Raw genomic sequence first — 16,769 nt, 5'->3', positions numbered from 1 at the left:
GCCCCATTTGAACCTCAGCTTCTCCTGACACCAGCTCCCCAGCCCGACCTCACCTTCCATCACAGGGAAGGACTACAAACCCCCCAAAGTGCCCCCTCTCTCTTGCCTCCATACTATGCATGTACCGCTCCCTCAGTTTGGAACACCTTTCTCCCTCCCCGTCAACACTCAGCCCCCTCTTCTCAGAAGGGTTTCCTGACCCCCACCCCACCTGGATAAGGAGAGCCCCTCTTCCCTGCTTCTGTCCTGCTGCCTGTCCCCATCTCTGTTGTAGCTCTAATCACACCGACATCCTCCCTGTCTCCCATCCTAGGCATGGGCTTCTCAGAATAGGGACTTTGTCTTGAACCGTTCAGGGTCCCCAGGCCCTTGGGCGTCAGTGGTGGTTAAATAATAGGGATCACTCACACATGGCACCAACCATGCACCAGACCCTGCTCCTCTAAGCAGTTTATAGATGGAAGGTTCCCTCACTTTCCTTAGATTATGCCACAGCCAAAGGTGAGACAGGTGGTCAGCCACCTGCATCGAAACTTCCTGGTGCTGGCTACTGCAGGGCAGGGCAGGCCAGCCTGGCAGCGCCAGCAACTGACCCATTAGGGCATGGCCGGGTCACCCCCTTCCCACCTGGCCTTCAATATCTGGAGGGAGGATTGTGGTGTGCTCTGATTCCAGAGCCCTGGGGGAAATGCACATTCATTCATTCATTCATTCATCCAAAGTCACTGGCTCCTGTTCGGTGCCCCACCTGTGCTGGGCACCAGGGACCCAGCTCCTGTCCCTGCAAAGCTGGTAGGCCCACCGGGCTGACCCCCGCCCCCCCACCGCTTTCCTCCCAGGGGAAGGGGGCCAGGTGCCTTCGTCTTTCCCCGTCCACACCGCCCCCACAGCCTGTCCAGCTCCTTGTCTTCTCCGCATCAGCCCCGGGTGCCCTCCCGAGGACGGAGGCAGAGCGTGGGGGAGGCCCCCTCCCGCGGCCCCGGCCCCCGCCCTCAGCAGGGGCTGCAGAAGGGCGTCCCGAGGGGCCGGCGCGCCCGCTCGCCACGCCTCCGGGCTCTCACCTGGCCCCGCGCCCCGCCCCCCGGCCGCGGGCGCGCACTTCCTCCCGCCGCCCCGCCCCTTCCACATTCCTGCCCCGCCGGCCGCCCCGCGCGCCGCGAGCCGAAGCCCGCCGAAGCCAGCCGGCCCGCGATGAAGGCCGCCCAGACCGCGGACGCCGAGGCGCCGCCGGGCGCACGGTCCGTCAAGGTGGTGCTGGTGGGCGACGGCGGCTGCGGGAAGACGTCGCTGCTGATGGTCTTCACTGAGGGGGCCTTCCCCGAGGTGAGTGGCAGCCCCCAACACCGCCTCGCGCGCTCCCCGCCCCCAACCCCGGCCTCCCAAGGGGTCTCCCAGCAGAGTGTGGGCGCCAAGGCGTTTCTCGCTCCGCCATCGGCAGCGAGGGCCTCAGTGGTATCATCTGCAAAGTGGCGAGAATGGCACGTACCTGGGAGAGGTGTCGTGGGACGGACTTGGGCCAGCTGGGTACCGGGCAGATCCTAAGAGAGCACTTGGTGGCGCGGCATGGCTCGGAGGGACTGAGGACACTGGAGCCACCCTTGCCTGGGTTCGAATTACGACTTTGCCACCTAAAGCTGTGCACCCTTGGGCTAGTCCCCTACCCTCTCTGTGCCTGTTTTAACCACATCAGAGGAATAAGGATGGTGCCCACCTTCCAGGGTCACTGTGAAGGGTGAGTTAGTACGGGTCAAGGGCTCACCTCTGAGCCGGCGACAGGAAAGACTCACCGAAAGTTGGCAGATGTCATCTCTTCTGCACCAGCTCTTGCCTGTACAACGGACGTGTCGTGGGCTCTGTCTTGGAGGCCCAAAGCATACCAGACTCAGGTCGGGCAGCTTGTTTGGCACCTCAGCTGTCCTCTAACAAACTGTGTGGCCCTCAGTAACTTGCTTAGCCTCTCTGAGCCTCTGTTTTCTCACACAATCTCATGGGGCAGGAGACTTAAGAGTGGTGGCGAGGCGGAATTAAGGTAAGGCTGAGAGACAGCCCCTGTGTACCTGGCACATCCTGGACGCTCTGGGCACGTGGGCCCTCCGTCCTTCACTAGCATGTTCATTGGCTGTCTACGTGGACTCACAGGCACCAGCACAGGGGCTGGACCCACTCACTGTGCCACCTCTCAGCCCAGTTCTCCTGGGAGTCCGGGGGTTTGCTTCCAGCATTTCCTCTCCCTCCTGCCTGTCCCAGCATCCTCCAAACCCCTGGGTTTGCTCAAGCCCTGGGAGTCCGATGGGGGGAGGCAGGAGAGGCCAGGCCTGGTAAAAGTGTCAGACCTTCCTTTCCACTGTGGCAGCATCGAGCCAACTTTTGCTTTGTGGTTTATGGAGCTGACGTCACCTCCGCTGGCCAGTCACATTTTTAAGTTGGGTTGGACAAGTTTCTGGGCCCCCACATGCTGCGCATGGGAACCCAACAATTACGACATGGTGGGGAGAGTGCCCGCAGAGGGACCAGGCCCGCCAGGGTCCAGGAGACCAGCTGGGAGGAGTATCTTGGGCTCTGAGACATCCCTGATGGCAAGGCTCATCCTGATGCCAGAGAGGTGGCGGCGTGGAAATGGTCGTCCGGAAGTTGATGGAATGTGTGTTTTGAAGGATAGGCTGCAGCTGGCCAGGAGAAGGGAGGACATGCTTGTCACCAGGGGGATGGACCTGACCTGTCCTCATCTGTTTAGGGACCCCTCTGTCTCCAGGCCCAAGAAAGACCTTTCCTTTTAAGAGAACTACAAGGTCCAAGTGCTGGAAAGGCCTCATGTTACAGGTGGGAAAAGTGAAGCCACAGCGACAGTCTTGCCTTAGGGAGCCCAGTGGTGGCAGTGCAGGTCAGGAGCCCAGTTCTCCCCGCCCCTGACCAGAATACTCTTCATAGCCCCCAGTGCTCTGCCTGCCAGACCAGCCTTCTGCTCCTGCCCCTAAACTCCTCCTCCTGGCAGCCCTCCAAGCTATGGGAGCCAGCAGCGAGAAGACTTGGAGTCCCCCAAAGAGCAGAGAGTAGGCTGGGATTTAAAGGGGCCTCAGTGACTCTTGTCTGTCTGTGGCCCAGCCTTGGGGCAGGGGAACAGAGTAGAGAGAGCTCCTGAGGCAGAGGAAGTCCAGGCTGGGCACCAGCCTCTGCCCAGTCCTGGCTGACATTTGGCTCAGCAACCATTCCAAAGCCCAGGGGTCCCATGGAGGAGTGGGGAGGGGAGGGGGCAGAGAGCACCAGCCCTACCTTCCAGAACCAGCTGAGCCCCTCCTGGTCCGCACACGGACTCTCATGGGTGTGAAACCCCTGACTCTCTTCTTGACCTACGTTCTCCTGTCCTATAATGACCCATCTGTCTGTCTGTGAGCCCCATGAGGACAGATCCAAGCCTCAGTCATCTCCGCCCTAGTCTAGCTCAGGCCTCACCCTGCCATCCTGGCTGAGGACAGCTTAACAGATAAGATTAGGCACTTAATGGTCAGAGTGACCCTGCCTCGTGGTTCAAAGAACACAACAGAAGGTGTAAAAGTCTCCAGGATGACATTGCAGAGTAGGGGGGAGGGTTGTGACAGTTCCGAGCCCCGGGAGCAACCCAGCCACGAAGCCTGGAATGGGGCTTTCCTACCCACTCCTGGCACCAGGGGCCAGAGAGTCGGTGACCTCAGGAAAAGGCACATGACGGGGGACAGAGCCTGACCTCTGGAGCCAGAAAGACCTGACTCCATCCTTAGCCGGCTGTCTAGTATGTTACCTCAGGCAATTCACTTCCCTCCTCTGTCCTCATCAGGAAAATGGGAATAGTGCCCACTTCCCAAGGATGCAAGGGTCAGGGACAGTACGCATGGAGGGCCACGCATGGTAGATCCCTAGAAAATGTGCACGACGCTGTCATCTCCACAGGCATTTGCAAGGTACTGACACGTGTCTCCCAAGAGCTTTGTGGCAGGTTGCCCTCCACGTCACATCAGGAGGGGTCCTGCCACAGGTGAGTGGGTGAGTGGAAGCAGGTGTCAGTGCCCTCCACGGTGATAGGCGGGGGAAGGGCGCATCCCCTAGAGGGATGGATGGATGGCAGCTGGCGCGGACATTGCCCCTGGCGACCAACTTTCTAAGTAGTGGGCATTTATGCTGGGCCTTACCTGCCAGTCGGTCTCCCCTACACTAAAAAGGGAGACTCTTCTTTAACCAGAGAGGGGACGGGCCCAAAGTCACACAGCTGGTGAGGGCCAGAGCCAGTCCTAAAGCGGGAACATCTGATTCCAAAGCCAGTGCTCCTAGCCACCAAGTCACGCTGCCTCCCACCAGACAAAGGGCCTGAGGGGAGGGGGCCAGGGCAGGGGGGTGCTGGGGAGGTGGGTGGAGCCCTCGTCTGTACCTACTAGTAGAGAGAGTGACAGGTGGCTAGGGTCCAGGGCGGATTGAACCTCTATCCCAGGGTCATCCTCGACTTCCCCATCTGCCCACTTTGGGACTCACCTTTCTCCATCCTCCCCCTGTACCTTCCCACGTGGCCTGGAGGACCGGACTGACCCACCACTAAGGGGCCGCCCCTCCACGCAGCCAGGGCCTGACTCAGAATGCCAGCGGGCAGACAGGCAGGCAGGCTTGAAGTCCTCCTGAGTCACAGGCAGCTGGGGGCCCCACCTGGCATTGGAAGTGGGGAGGACAGGGTCTCCCTATGCTATGATCCCACCAACCAACCCTGAGCAAGCGAGTGAGGCTTGGGGACCCAAGACGTAGCTGGTCTAGCTTCCCACTCCAGCCAAGGGCTTGTGTTGTGGTAGAGTTTTGAAAACCTCCTCACCTGTTGCTCAGACCCTATCCGTAAAAGCTTCCCCTTCTCATTTGTGTGTGCACAAAACCCACCCTGTTTCCATTCACCCAGCCTTTATGGAGAAGGAATGCAGTCAGGCTCTCAGCCTGGGCAGGAAGGGCATGTGGTCTGGGTGACTTCCTCCTGATGCCCGCAGGGCAAATAAGAAAGGCAGAAATAGAGAGGGTGTGGGAAGGGTTCCAGAAAGGCATCCTGGGGGACGTGGCATGGGGCAGGGGCCTGAGAGGTTGAGAGACAAAGCAGGGACCCTCCCCCCCAAAAGCTGCAAGCTCCCCAGGGCACACAGTGAGCCTTGTTTATTACTTGTTCCCCAATATCCAGAGCTAGAGAAGGTGCTGATGTTTACTGAATGAATGTATGAACGAACGAATGAATGAATGAACGAACGAACAAATGTAGGCTAATGTCATTCTAGGAGGAGGGGACAGAATGAAGGAAGACTCAGAAATGGGACAGTCCCCCATCCAGGGGGACAAAGATAAAAATAACAGTGGCTGGCATGTGTAGAGTGCTTATTTTGTGCCAGGCTCTGCACAGAGCCTCTCGCTGAATCCTTACAGCAGCACCCTGCATTCGGTGCTTTTAATATTCCCACTTTACCGTCAAGAAGGCCGGGGAGGTTCGGGGCCTTGCTGGGGCAAATAGGAGGAAGCGGCAGCTCGAGGCCTCAACCCTGCTGGCCACAGCCTGCTTCCCGGAGACTGTCTCCCTCACGCCGTCAGACTCCCAAACCGGAGCTGTGCTGCAGGCATTCGTGGGCTCTCTCTGGCCTGGGCAGTGCGGGCCACCCTGCTTCAGCAGCTGTCCTCACAGCCTGCATCTTGTCCCCTTCTTCCTCAGAGCTACACCCCCACTGTGTTTGAGCGGGTCACCGTTAATCTGCAAATGAAGGGCAAACCCCTGAACCTCCAAATCTGGGACACAGCAGGTGAGTATGCAGGGCTGCGAGGGCGGGAGGGGAGCCTCACATGCCCAGAAGCCAAGCCCTACTCCTTTCCTTCTGAACCAGGGAGGCCAACCAATCACCAAGGGACAGGTGTTGGCCAGGGTTAGGGTCCCCAGGAACCCGAACCCACTTTGCTTCTGTGCCTGTGTCTGCTGCCTCCCCCAGCCCAGGGTAGCCAAGTGCATCCTGCAGACAAGGGGGAATCCAGAGCGCTTTCCTCTCAAGGGGTGAACTGTTCCTGGCCTCCTAAGCATTCCACCTTGGCTTTAGCTTCCGTAAGAACTGCCTGACTTTGACCTCTGCCCTCCAGCTTCCTGACCTCGCCTCCATGAGGGTTCAGTCACATCCATGCCAGAGCTGACTGCTAACCCCAGGGAGGCCCAGCAGCCCCCTTACCGTCATGCACGCGCCAAGGTGCCTTTGCCCAGGGTCCTACCGCTTCTTAGTCCTCAGCCCCATGCCCGGGGCAAAGCAGGCTTCTGCGGGATGGGCTCAGTCCCTGCAGACTGGGCTTCCGCCCTCCCCTCCGCTCCTTCCAGAACAGGGCTCTCTCAGCAAGTGGTGTCACCCAGGCCAGGGCTGGCACATCCCACGGGCAAGCCAGGGGAACACTGCCCCGAGGGAGACATTCACGTGGAATGACCAGCTAAGCACTGAATCTGCTAAGACCTTGAGGCGCACAACCAGGCCCTGATCCAGACGCCCCTGTCTGGTGGGATGACCTCCCTGATGTTGGGGGAGATCTGGAGGGAGTGACCACCCCCACTCTCCGCAGGACAAGTTGACTATGACCGCCTGCGGCCCCTGTTCTACCCTGACGCCAGTGTCCTGCTCCTCTGCTTTGATGTAACCAGCCCACACAGCTTTGACAACATCTTTAACCGGGTAGGTACCAGGGACTTGGGGAGGTACAGTCCCCATAACCAGGCCACTCCGCTCTGCCCCCACCCTTGACTCAGCAGACTGCCAGAGTGTGGCAGGCCCTGGATGGCATCCAGTCCAGCATCTTTAGCATATATATGGGGAAACCGAGGCCCAGAGCAAGGGTAGCAACTTGCCAGAGGTGCCATAGGGATTTGGTGGCAGGGTCTGGCCTCATATTCCCAGTCCAGTGCTCCTTGCCTGCTCTGTACTGGACTCAGAATGCTGTGGCTCTTTCCTTGGTGACCCTGCCTGAGAATACTGGATGACTCAGGGGCCCCTGCATCTCCCCAGCCTGGGCCTGCCCAAAGTTGCATGAATGGTCAGCTTCTAGCAGCTCAGCCCCCTTCTGTGTGACCGCTAGCTTTTAGCAGCCTCCCAAACTACCCACCTCCCGGGTATGTCGGGGGTTCCCAGGGCTTCTCCCTGCCCCCAGGTGTCAGGGATGTGGTCCCTTGAGTTTTTCTGCTCCTATCCCACTGCTGCCAGGCCTCCACGTGAACTGTGTGCTTCAGGGTTCTGGAGCACAGCTGGTGACAGCATCAGCAACATTAACCACAGTGACGATGATAATATTTATTGAGAACTTTCCTTATGCCACGCACGGTTGTGGGCGGGCACTTCCACACGTTCACTCGTTTACTCCATCTAACAACCTGATGGAGCCCATAGTGGTATTATCTCCAGAATGGATCCGTTGCTCCAAGACACACATCTGTTCAAGTGGCAGCCTTGATGGGGCCTCCCGGGTGGCGCTGTTGGTTAAGCATCTGACTGGCTCAGGTCATGATCTCGCGGTTTGTGGGTTCAAGCCCCGCATCGGACTCTGTGCTGACAGCTCGGAGCCTGGAGCCTGCTTTGGATTCTGTGTCTCCCTGTCTCTCTGCCCCTCCCCCACTCGTGCTCCCTTGCGCGCGCTCTCTCTCTCTCTCTCTTTGTCTCTCTCTCTCTTTCAAAAAATGAATAAATATTTTAAAAATTTTCTTTTAATTTAATAAAAATAAAATGGCAACACATCTGTGCACCAGGCACTGTTCTAGGTGCTGGGGCCCTAGGAGAGGTGGTGGGTGGTGGTGGCTGTGACCAGGGTGCTAGCAGGGGGCGTGGTGAGAGGTGGGTGGGTACAGACCCTGTTTGGAAAGCCATCAGGATTTACAGATTGGATGTAGGTGGGAGAGACGTCTTGACCAGAGCAAGTGGAAGGTAGCCTTGCCATTTCCCCCCGCTGAGATGAGAAGGAACAAGGGGTGGGCGAGGAGGTGGGAGATGGGGGCCTGTTGGACATCCCAGTGGACGGCCAGGTAGACCGGCGGAGGTCTTAGTCTGCCGTTCCCAGGAGAGGGCCAGGCCGGGCTGGGCAGATCCATTTGGGAGCTGCTAGTGGGGAACAGCTTTGGACAAGATGGGGTGGGGGTGGGGAGGACCCCTGGAGACCCAAGGAGAAGAACCAAGAGAGCAGGGTCCTAGGGCAAAGCGCCACCCAGGTCGTAGAGGAGGGAGAGATCCCTGGCTGGTGCCAGGGCTCAGGTAGGTTGAAGGCTGAGGGTTCACTGTTGGATTTAGCAAGGTGAAGTCACGGTGGAGACCATTTTGGGAGACTGTTTTCAAGTGCAGTTGTGTGGAGGGGGTTGGGGTCTGGGGAGTCAGCCCAGGACCCCACCTGGGCCCCATCTGTCTCCAGGAGCCAGACGGTTTGATGCCAGTATTTTTCCAGAACACAAACCGAGCAGGCATGCACTCCTGGACATATAAAGCCCCCGTCTCCAGATTCTAGACTTCCCAGTGGTTGTCCAGGCTGGAATAACCAGGCCCCGGAGCCTCACATTCCAAAGAGCAGCTGACACAGAACAGAAGTGTTCCCTCCGACAGGCAAACAGCTGCTGCATCCATTTTGTGAGCTGCTTTATTTTTAAAGGATGACTTATTTCCTTATATATCTTACCCAGCTGGGAGGTGGACTTGGGAGCCCTTACCTTGCAGAGCGGCAGGATTCTAGACCAGGTGGGAGCAGGGCTCTGGGCCCCAGCCCCTGGACTCAAATCCTGCCACTTCTAGTCGTGTGGCCAAGGCCAAGTTATACAGCCTCTCCAAGCCTCAGTTAGTGCATCTGTACAATGGGACTGATGATAGAACTTGCTTCACAGGGACTTGGGGGATTGATGATATCATACATGTGAAGTCTTAGAGCCTAGCTCAGAGTAGTTCTCCCTAAATGTTGGCTGTACTGATTATCACCACTGGAGTCTGCCTGGGGAGCAGGAGAGTGACCCATCCTCCCCATCTGCAGAAAAGAACAGTCCCTATGACTAATACACACCTGCACTGCCCTCCTCCCCGCAGTGGTACCCAGAGGTGAACCACTTCTGCAAGGAGGTGCCCCTCATTGTCGTGGGCTGCAAAACGGACCTGCGCAAGGACAAGTCGCTGGTGAAGAAGTTGCGGAAAAATAGACTGGAGCCTGTTACCTACCACAGGGTAGGAAACTCTGCCCAGGGGCCCGGTTCTGGGGGCGGGGGGAACTTCTGGGTACGCTGATGTAGCCCAGCCTGTCAGCAGGGCCAGACATCCAGCACACTTAAGAGTGGGTCAGGGCAGGGGTCATCTTAGAATTGCCTGGGCTTGGAAGTGGTACCTAGAACACTCTGGAAGGTTCTGCCTATGGAAGAGAGAGCCAGTGGTGTGCACATTCAGATAATCCTACCCATCCACTTCACAGATAGGGAACCTGAGGTCTGGAGAAGAACCCTGAGCTCTTCTGCAGGCCCCTCTCTGCTACATACCTGGGAAGTCAATTAGTTGGTGCCTTGAGAGGCAGGGACCCATCCTGGAGCTGAGGCAGGAAACCCAACGAAACCACGAGAGTGCTTGGTCAAGATCGGGGGCAGGAGCTGTAGGGGTCCTAGAAAAACTCGCCTTCCACTTTTGTCCTGGAGACTCCCTAGGATGACCACGAGGGCTGCGTGGAGGCGGGACGTGAGGCCCCCAAGTCCTGTACCTCACGGCAGCCCTGTGCACTCTCTCTGTTAGGGCCAGGAGATGGCGAGGTCCGTGGGCGCAGTGGCCTACCTTGAGTGCTCGGCCTTGCTCCAGGAAAACGTCCACGCGGTCTTCCAGGAAGCAGCCGAGGTGGCCCTGAGCAGCCGCAGTCGCAACTTCTGGAGGAGGGTTACCCGGAGCTTTTGTGTGCTGACCTGACATCTTGAGGCCTTCCCTGCCCCCACCACCCCAGCAGCATAGGAAGGAGCTGGGTGCTGACCTTCTTTCTGCCCACTTGACTGGGCTAGACCCAGTCCCCAGGCGGTGACCACCAAACTGCACCTCAAAACAGATGGACACCATGAAGGCCGGGCACCGGACCCCGGGTCTGTGGTCCCTGGACTGGAGCGTAACCCCCCTGAGGCCTGAGGAAGGGGATTCCAGAGCCCACCAGCCCTGTGGGGGCTAGCCCTGGAGTGGCCTAGAATGACTACCAGATGCCCAGCCCCCAGCCTGGACCGCACATCCGGAAGCAGCCTGTGCAGCCTGGTGCCGCCTAGCGGCTGTTCCCAGGGCTGCACCTTCAGGACCTTGCGCTTCTAGGAACCTGGGTCAGAACTCACACCTTGCCCTTCCCCCTTCCCCCTTGCCCATCCAGTGGTAACTATAACAAGTAAAACAACATCTTTTGTCAGTTATATCATGTCTCTTGCTTTACACGCCTGTTCCGTAGCAGGTAAGAATTCACCACCTGTAGGCACTGGAGGGGAACCTCCTGGATCCAAACCTGGCTTTGTCACCTTAGGACCTTGGGCAAATTACTTCCACCCTCTGCATCTCAATATCCTCATCTGTGAAATGGGACCAATCACAAATGATGTCATGGAGCCTTTAGATGAGTAAGAGCCTCATGAGACACACGCAAAGAACTTAGCAGGTGCCTGGCACACAGTAAGTGCTCACAAAACATTCACAAGTCTTATTTTGGTTTATGATAAATATGTAATACTGCAGAGCTGTAATATACGTAATATACTCGATATTATATTAATTATCTCACATGATCAGAGGGGCCAGCAGGAGGAGGCTGGAGATTCAGGTAAGTTGATGTTGCAGTCTTGAGGCTGAATTCTGCAGGGCGGCAGGCTGGATACTCAGGCAGGCTTTCTGTGTTGCTGACTTGAGGCAGAATTCCTTCTTCCTCGACAAATCGGTCATTTTTCTTAAGGCCTTCGACTGATCGGATGAGGTCCCAGCACGTAGAACCAGCCACAAACACACACCCCTTCGGTTTCTTTAGAAAAAGCTCGAGGGAGGGACCACTTCTGCCTGGTGAGGGCTCACAGCTTGGTTTACAGAACTGAACGGAGGCAGGTGAAATGGTGTCAGGGGCCCGCTCTAAAAACCCCACGTGGATTACAGGCTCTGCTTCAGGGTTCTACTAGAAACTGCTAGGAATGGGAAATAGCTTTTCCTGGCCTAGATTTTAGCTTGGTTTTTCCTCCCTGCCAAGCATACCCCATGCCCAGAATGTTCTTCCCTGTTCTCCGCTTCCTGCCCTCCCCAATCCCAGCTCAGACCGCTCTCTTCTGTAATTTCCCAAAATACGTGTTCCTGGAGCGCTGATATTTATGTCGCCATGATGCTTTTCACACTGACCTCTTGTGCCTCTGTCTTCTTGCACTAGACCTTGACTTCCTTGAAGTAAGGATCCTATTGGCTTCATCTTTTTGTCCCCCAGCTCCTAGCTGAGGATGTGGCTTGGCCTTTTGGCATTGATGATTGTTCCATCCCTGGAGTCAGTGGCAGATCTGGGTTCGAATGTCAGTGCTCTCATTTTCCATAGCTATGTGATTTTATGAGAGTTAACACTCTTTGAGCCTCAATACCCCATCTAGCAAATGGGAACAATCATACCCATCCTACAGGGTTGCTATGGGAACAAAGTGACAAAATGCTTGTCCGCTACCCAGCACAGTGCCGGCCATAAAGGAAGATGCAGGAAGCATGGAATGAATTGCACGGAGTACGTCTGGGCTGGACAGTGTGTCCTATACTTGAGGGCAAGATGTTGAACAAGAAGTTAGGAGACGGGGGAGGGGGCGTAGGCTCCTTCCCTGAGACAACCAGGGACTGTCATCTGTTCCTTCAACAGCCTGGTGTCTCACGAGCTCTCTGGTGTGCCCCACACTGTGACAAGAGCTGGGGATAATACACGGGAACCGCGGTTTGTGCCCTCAAACCAGGTGTGTTTACAGTGCCCTGGCATAAGCACAGGAGGGGTCCCAACCCCAGCCTGAAGAGGTGGTTGGGAAGTTACCTGGAGAGAAAGCCCTTCCCCAGAAAGAGGACCACAGGTAAGCATAGGGGGGAACACGTGTCCCATCATGGTGACCTGAGAGCTTGAGATGCCGTGTGAAGTTTTGCAAGGCAAGCAGAGTGAAAGGATGTGGGGCTGAGAGGATTAACACGGAGGTGGAAGGAGTGATGTGCTTGGTCCTGGGACGGGCTCAGTCTTCTCACCTGGTAAACGGGAAGAATAGGTCCCGCTTCCTTGCCTCTTATCTCTTGGCAGTCGGTGTTCTACCAGGAATGAGATGATTAGATAGAGAAAGAAACAGGCTTGAAGGTTACTTTATGTGTCAACTTGACTAGGTAACAGTGCCTGGTCGTTTGGACCAACACCAGCCTGGATGCTGCTCCTGAAAATATTGTTTGCATGTAATTAACATTTAAGTCAGTAGGCTTTGAGTAGAGAGATGACCTTGCGTATTGTGTGGGCCTCATCCAATCAGTGGAAGGCCTTACCGGACGGGTTTCCTGAGGAAGAAGGTCACATGGCGGGAGGTAGGCCTGAAGCTTAACTCAGCAGGTCACTGCGTCACACCCAGAACACATGCTGCAAGGTTAAGGGCAGAGAAGAGCTGATCTCTGAGCAGAGGGGAGGCCGGGGGGGGGGGGGGGGCGGGGGGGGGGTTGGTCAGGGAGATGGAGGGCACAGTGGTGCACAGGGAAGGGGCTTCTGGAGCCACCACACAGCAGGGGAAGCGAACTGTGCCTGGTTTGACAGGGTCCCTGCAGGGGAGCAGTTGAGTCGGGGACACACATTAGCTTTCTCTGCCTCGCCCCGCCCTTGGCTGCTCTCCTTTACTTTCTTTACTCTCTTCACCATGTGCCCTGGTCCTGTCTCCCCTGCTGGATTGCGGGCTCCCCAAGAGCCCAGACTGGGTTTATTGGAACCCCCTGTGTCTCAAGCAGTGCCCAGCCTATAGGAAGCACAAAGAAACATGGGCTGGACGAAAGGATCAGTGCTCCACTTCAGGCTCACACCTCGCCCTGCCTGGATTGCCGCATAAACCTCCCTGCCTCCTTCATCCTCCTCACCACCACCAGCACAGCCATTTTCCGAAGCACGGATCCAGTCACGTCACCCGAGCCCCTCTGCCCAGAGAAGGCCGTCCTGCTTCCCCAGACGGGGACTTGGGGTCTCCTGCATCTGGCTGCAGGCCACCTCCCCTACTTCTTGTCCAGACACCTGACACTCCAGCCACGTGTGGGGGACCGCACCAGGGAGCACCACGGACCAGTACGGTTGCTCAGGCTGTTGGCCCGCCTCGGCGTGCCCTTCCTCCTGATCACTGCCTATTCAAATTCCCCCTCCGTCCCCAAATCCTTCAGAGTCTAGCTCCGACACCACCTTTCCCAGGAAGCCTGTGGACCTGCCGACTTGTTCACCCCCTGCTCACTGCACACACCCCGAAGGGTCCACCGTCTTTGCACAGGCCCCTTGGCTAAGGAATTGGGCTTTGCTTCCCTGCTGTGGGAACAGCCTGAAGACGAGAGTCTGGTGATGGACGGGGCAGGACGGCTGGGAGGCAGAGGCGGGAGCAGGAGACCAGTTGGGCAGCCACAGACGTCCAGACACTACAGAAGAAACAAGCCCGCACAGGTCAAGGCCGGGTGACTCCTGGGCCGGAGGCCGTGGTGGCGGCATGGTGGACTGTGGGAAGGGTGGGGACACTGTGAGGGAAGAATGCCGTCCTCTCCCCTGCGTGAGAAACTTGGAGAAGGCGAGTGCCTTCCCCCGGCAGTGGGAGAGGCAGGCGGATCCCACCAGGCCACCCCACGCAGCCATCCCAGGTGTCACAGGAGGGCACAGCAAGTGGCAGCACTTGGAGACGCCTGGCCCAGGAGCCAGGTTGTTATTATGGGCTGTTGTTCTCCTCCTCCTCACCCGCCAAGCCCCCCTTTCAGTTCCTCACAAGCCCGCCTGGCAGGGCGGCGGCCAGACTGGTGGGAGCCAGGCGAAGGCACAGCCCAGAGGCCAGCTGGGGCCAAGAGCCACAAACCACAGTGTCTTCATTTCTCCACACCGCCTCCACCGGTCTTGGGGTTGCCTGCCGGGAAGGCAAGGGGGGGGCGGGGGAGGGACCCCAAGTCACCTCCTCCAGGACAGGCCACTCCCTAGCATCCTGGGGGTGGGGAGGGTGGGGCACACTCTGTGAGTCACGAAGCTTCCCTCTGCCTGGACAGCACCACATCCGGGTGCAGGGAGGGGAGGGTGGCTGCCAGATCACCCCACTTCAGGTCAACCTCTTTGTTTTCTCGGGCCTCCTTCTGCCCCCGGGGGCCCTTCCCCTGGAGGATGAAAACTCACGGACCCCAGGAAGTCACCCCGAAGCCACTGGCTGGGAACCGACCAAGCCCGAAAGCAGGCTGAGGGACAGAGAGATCCAAAAGAGAGCCAGATAGCTGACGGCTCACCCTGCGTTCTAAAGGCTGGATCTCCAGCTAAATGCTTCTGTTTAAACAGGTTGGATTTGGCCCGACCCTCCAAGGGGAGGCAGGAGGATGGGCTGGAATTTCCTCCAGAGCTCACATCTGCAGAAACACGAAGACTGGACCAGTGCTAATCTCAGGGCAGACACTCGATGCGTTTGATTAGGAAACACGTATGTATTGGTTGCCTAGCACGTGCGGTTCCTGTTCTAGACATTGAACACCAAGCAGCGGGGGTATGCGAGTGAGCAGGACGTGGTCCTTACCTTCTAAGCCTCCATTCTCCATCCTCCATGGGACCTCCAATGTGGACACAACCGGCGGGGGAGGGAGCGTCTGACATTCACTCCCAGCCTGCTCCTGCCATTGAGATACACAGGAGCGGGGTGGGGGTCGGGGGTTGTTGCTGAAGGAAAGACACGCATGCAGAGCTCACCCATCACACCCACAAATCTGAAACAGGGTTGTTGTAGGACCCGTGCCCCTGTCCGCCCGCCAGAAGAGCATCCCAGAGTCCTGTCTGGCCAGGCACTGCAGGTAACATTCTGCACATCCCCCCTCATTCGGTCCTCACAATGCCCTTACTTTATAGAGGACGAGACTGGTTCAGAAAGCTAAAGAGTGGGGCCAGAAGCAGTGAGCGGTAGAGCTGGGCTCTTGGACACTCGATGGGACTCCCAGCCCTGGCTCCTGACCTCCCCTGGGCACTGGCCAGGTGGCTGGACCTCGACCAGCAGAGGGCAGCAGGGCCCAGGGAGAGGAAGGAGCCTTTCCCCAGGACAGGGCAGGCTGGCAGGCAGGCGTGCCGGGCATGGAGACCTGGTCCCATCGCCCCTGCCTGGGGCACCGTGGGGCACCACACCGCTCCCGCCAGCTGCCACCCACCAGCCATGACCATCCCAACAGTTGACCGAAGAAAAAACAGTCTCAGAGTGGCCAAGTGACTTGACCTTTTGGCTAGTCCAGGCAGACGTAGAACAAAAATCATGCTGCCCAGAGTCGCTGGGGTTCTGGTGTCAGAACCTGGAATTAGAATCCCAGCCCAGAGCTTCTGCCTCAGGATTACAGTGCGTGGGCTGGAGTGAGATCAAAGGAGACATCCTGGCAGAACCTCTCTTCACCGAAGCCCTGTAACCCAGGCTCGCTTAATTTCCTCTGTGCTGTACCTGGGGAGGCAGGTGGGGTCTCGGCCCCTCACTTCCTCCCTCTTGATCCCACCCCAGAATTTATAACATAGTTGTGGGAGATTATCAAAATACTTAAGGATGTCAAGGAACCCCAAGGGAGTGCTCCCAGAAAGTAAGACACTGTGGGCCGGCCCCTGGGGGGCACGCCCCGCCCCACGTGGCCAGAACTAACCTGGGGAGCTGGTAGGAGGAGGGAAGGAGAGGATCTGGAGGACCCTGGAGTCCTTTCTACAGGAGAACTAGACCTAGACCGCAAGCAGAGACTCAGATCCTGTGATGGGGGCGGGAGGGTGCTGGGAAAGGTCAGCGGAGTTGAGTACACCTTCCCCCAACGGCCCCACCAGCTGAAGGCGCTGAATCCTGTGACAAGGGGCTGCTTCCACAGCACAGGTGAGGTCCTTGAGGTCTTCCCTCTGGCCTGTCTCCCAACTTCAGAAACCCGGGGCTCCCCAATTGTTTTTAACTTTCCCACTCCAACGCTTCCCCCAAATTAAAAAGAGTGCTTTACCAGTCGCGTGCCTGGACTCGTCGTGTGCAACTTTCCCTCGCCTCTCCTATATCTCTGCCCCCACCCCTGGCCGAGGTCCACTCTGAGCACAGCATGGAGGGAGGGGTCTGAACGCCCATCACCCTAGAGGTGACAAGCCGGACACATCATGAAGAGCTTCTCTTTCCCGGCTCTGTGTCCCCACCTCTCCTCCTCCTCCCTAACCAGCTTTTCAGTCTCCTAGTTGTTGCCTGTGTTTGTTCAGCTTGCCTATCCAGTCATTCACTCCACAATTCTTTACTGAGCACCTCCCAGCCTGGAACCTGTTCCCCTCCCTGGTTTCTCAATTCTCTGTGCAGCCTGACTGGGAGGCAGCACCCCTTCTCTATGGAAGCTGGACCCCCCACTGGATCCTCATTTATCCTTAACCTGGCATCCTTAACCTGTCCCTCACACTTGAGACTTGGAATCTAGACGAAGAGACAAAGAGGAATATTTACGTTCATTCTGGTGACACAGGCAATACTTTTTTCCTTAACAAACATAGGCCTACTATATATATACTTACTATATATATATTTACTATATATATATATACATACTTACTATATATAC

General features: G+C 57.3%; 1 protein-coding gene across 1 annotated transcript; it reads left to right on the top strand.

Annotated features, from left to right (window-relative positions):
• The first annotated feature begins 1,112 nt into the window (after nucleotides 1-1,112).
• RHOD (ras homolog family member D) lies at nucleotides 1,113-10,399 on the top strand. The gene is made up of 5 exons (XM_027045297.2): nucleotides 1,113-1,323; nucleotides 5,699-5,786; nucleotides 6,580-6,689; nucleotides 9,066-9,200; nucleotides 9,753-10,399. Exons 1-5 carry the CDS (start codon nucleotides 1,192-1,194, stop codon nucleotides 9,918-9,920), a joined length of 633 nt encoding a protein of 210 aa, XP_026901098.1. The 5' UTR covers nucleotides 1,113-1,191; the 3' UTR covers nucleotides 9,921-10,399.
• Nucleotides 10,400-16,769: the final 6,370 nt, after the last annotated feature.

This window comes from Acinonyx jubatus, chromosome D1, assembly GCF_027475565.1.
Source record: "Acinonyx jubatus isolate Ajub_Pintada_27869175 chromosome D1, VMU_Ajub_asm_v1.0, whole genome shotgun sequence".
Taxonomy (NCBI): Eukaryota; Metazoa; Chordata; class Mammalia; order Carnivora; family Felidae; genus Acinonyx; species Acinonyx jubatus.
The sequence above is the reverse complement of the archived record's forward strand: the minus strand, read 5'-3'. Positions and strand labels throughout refer to the sequence as shown.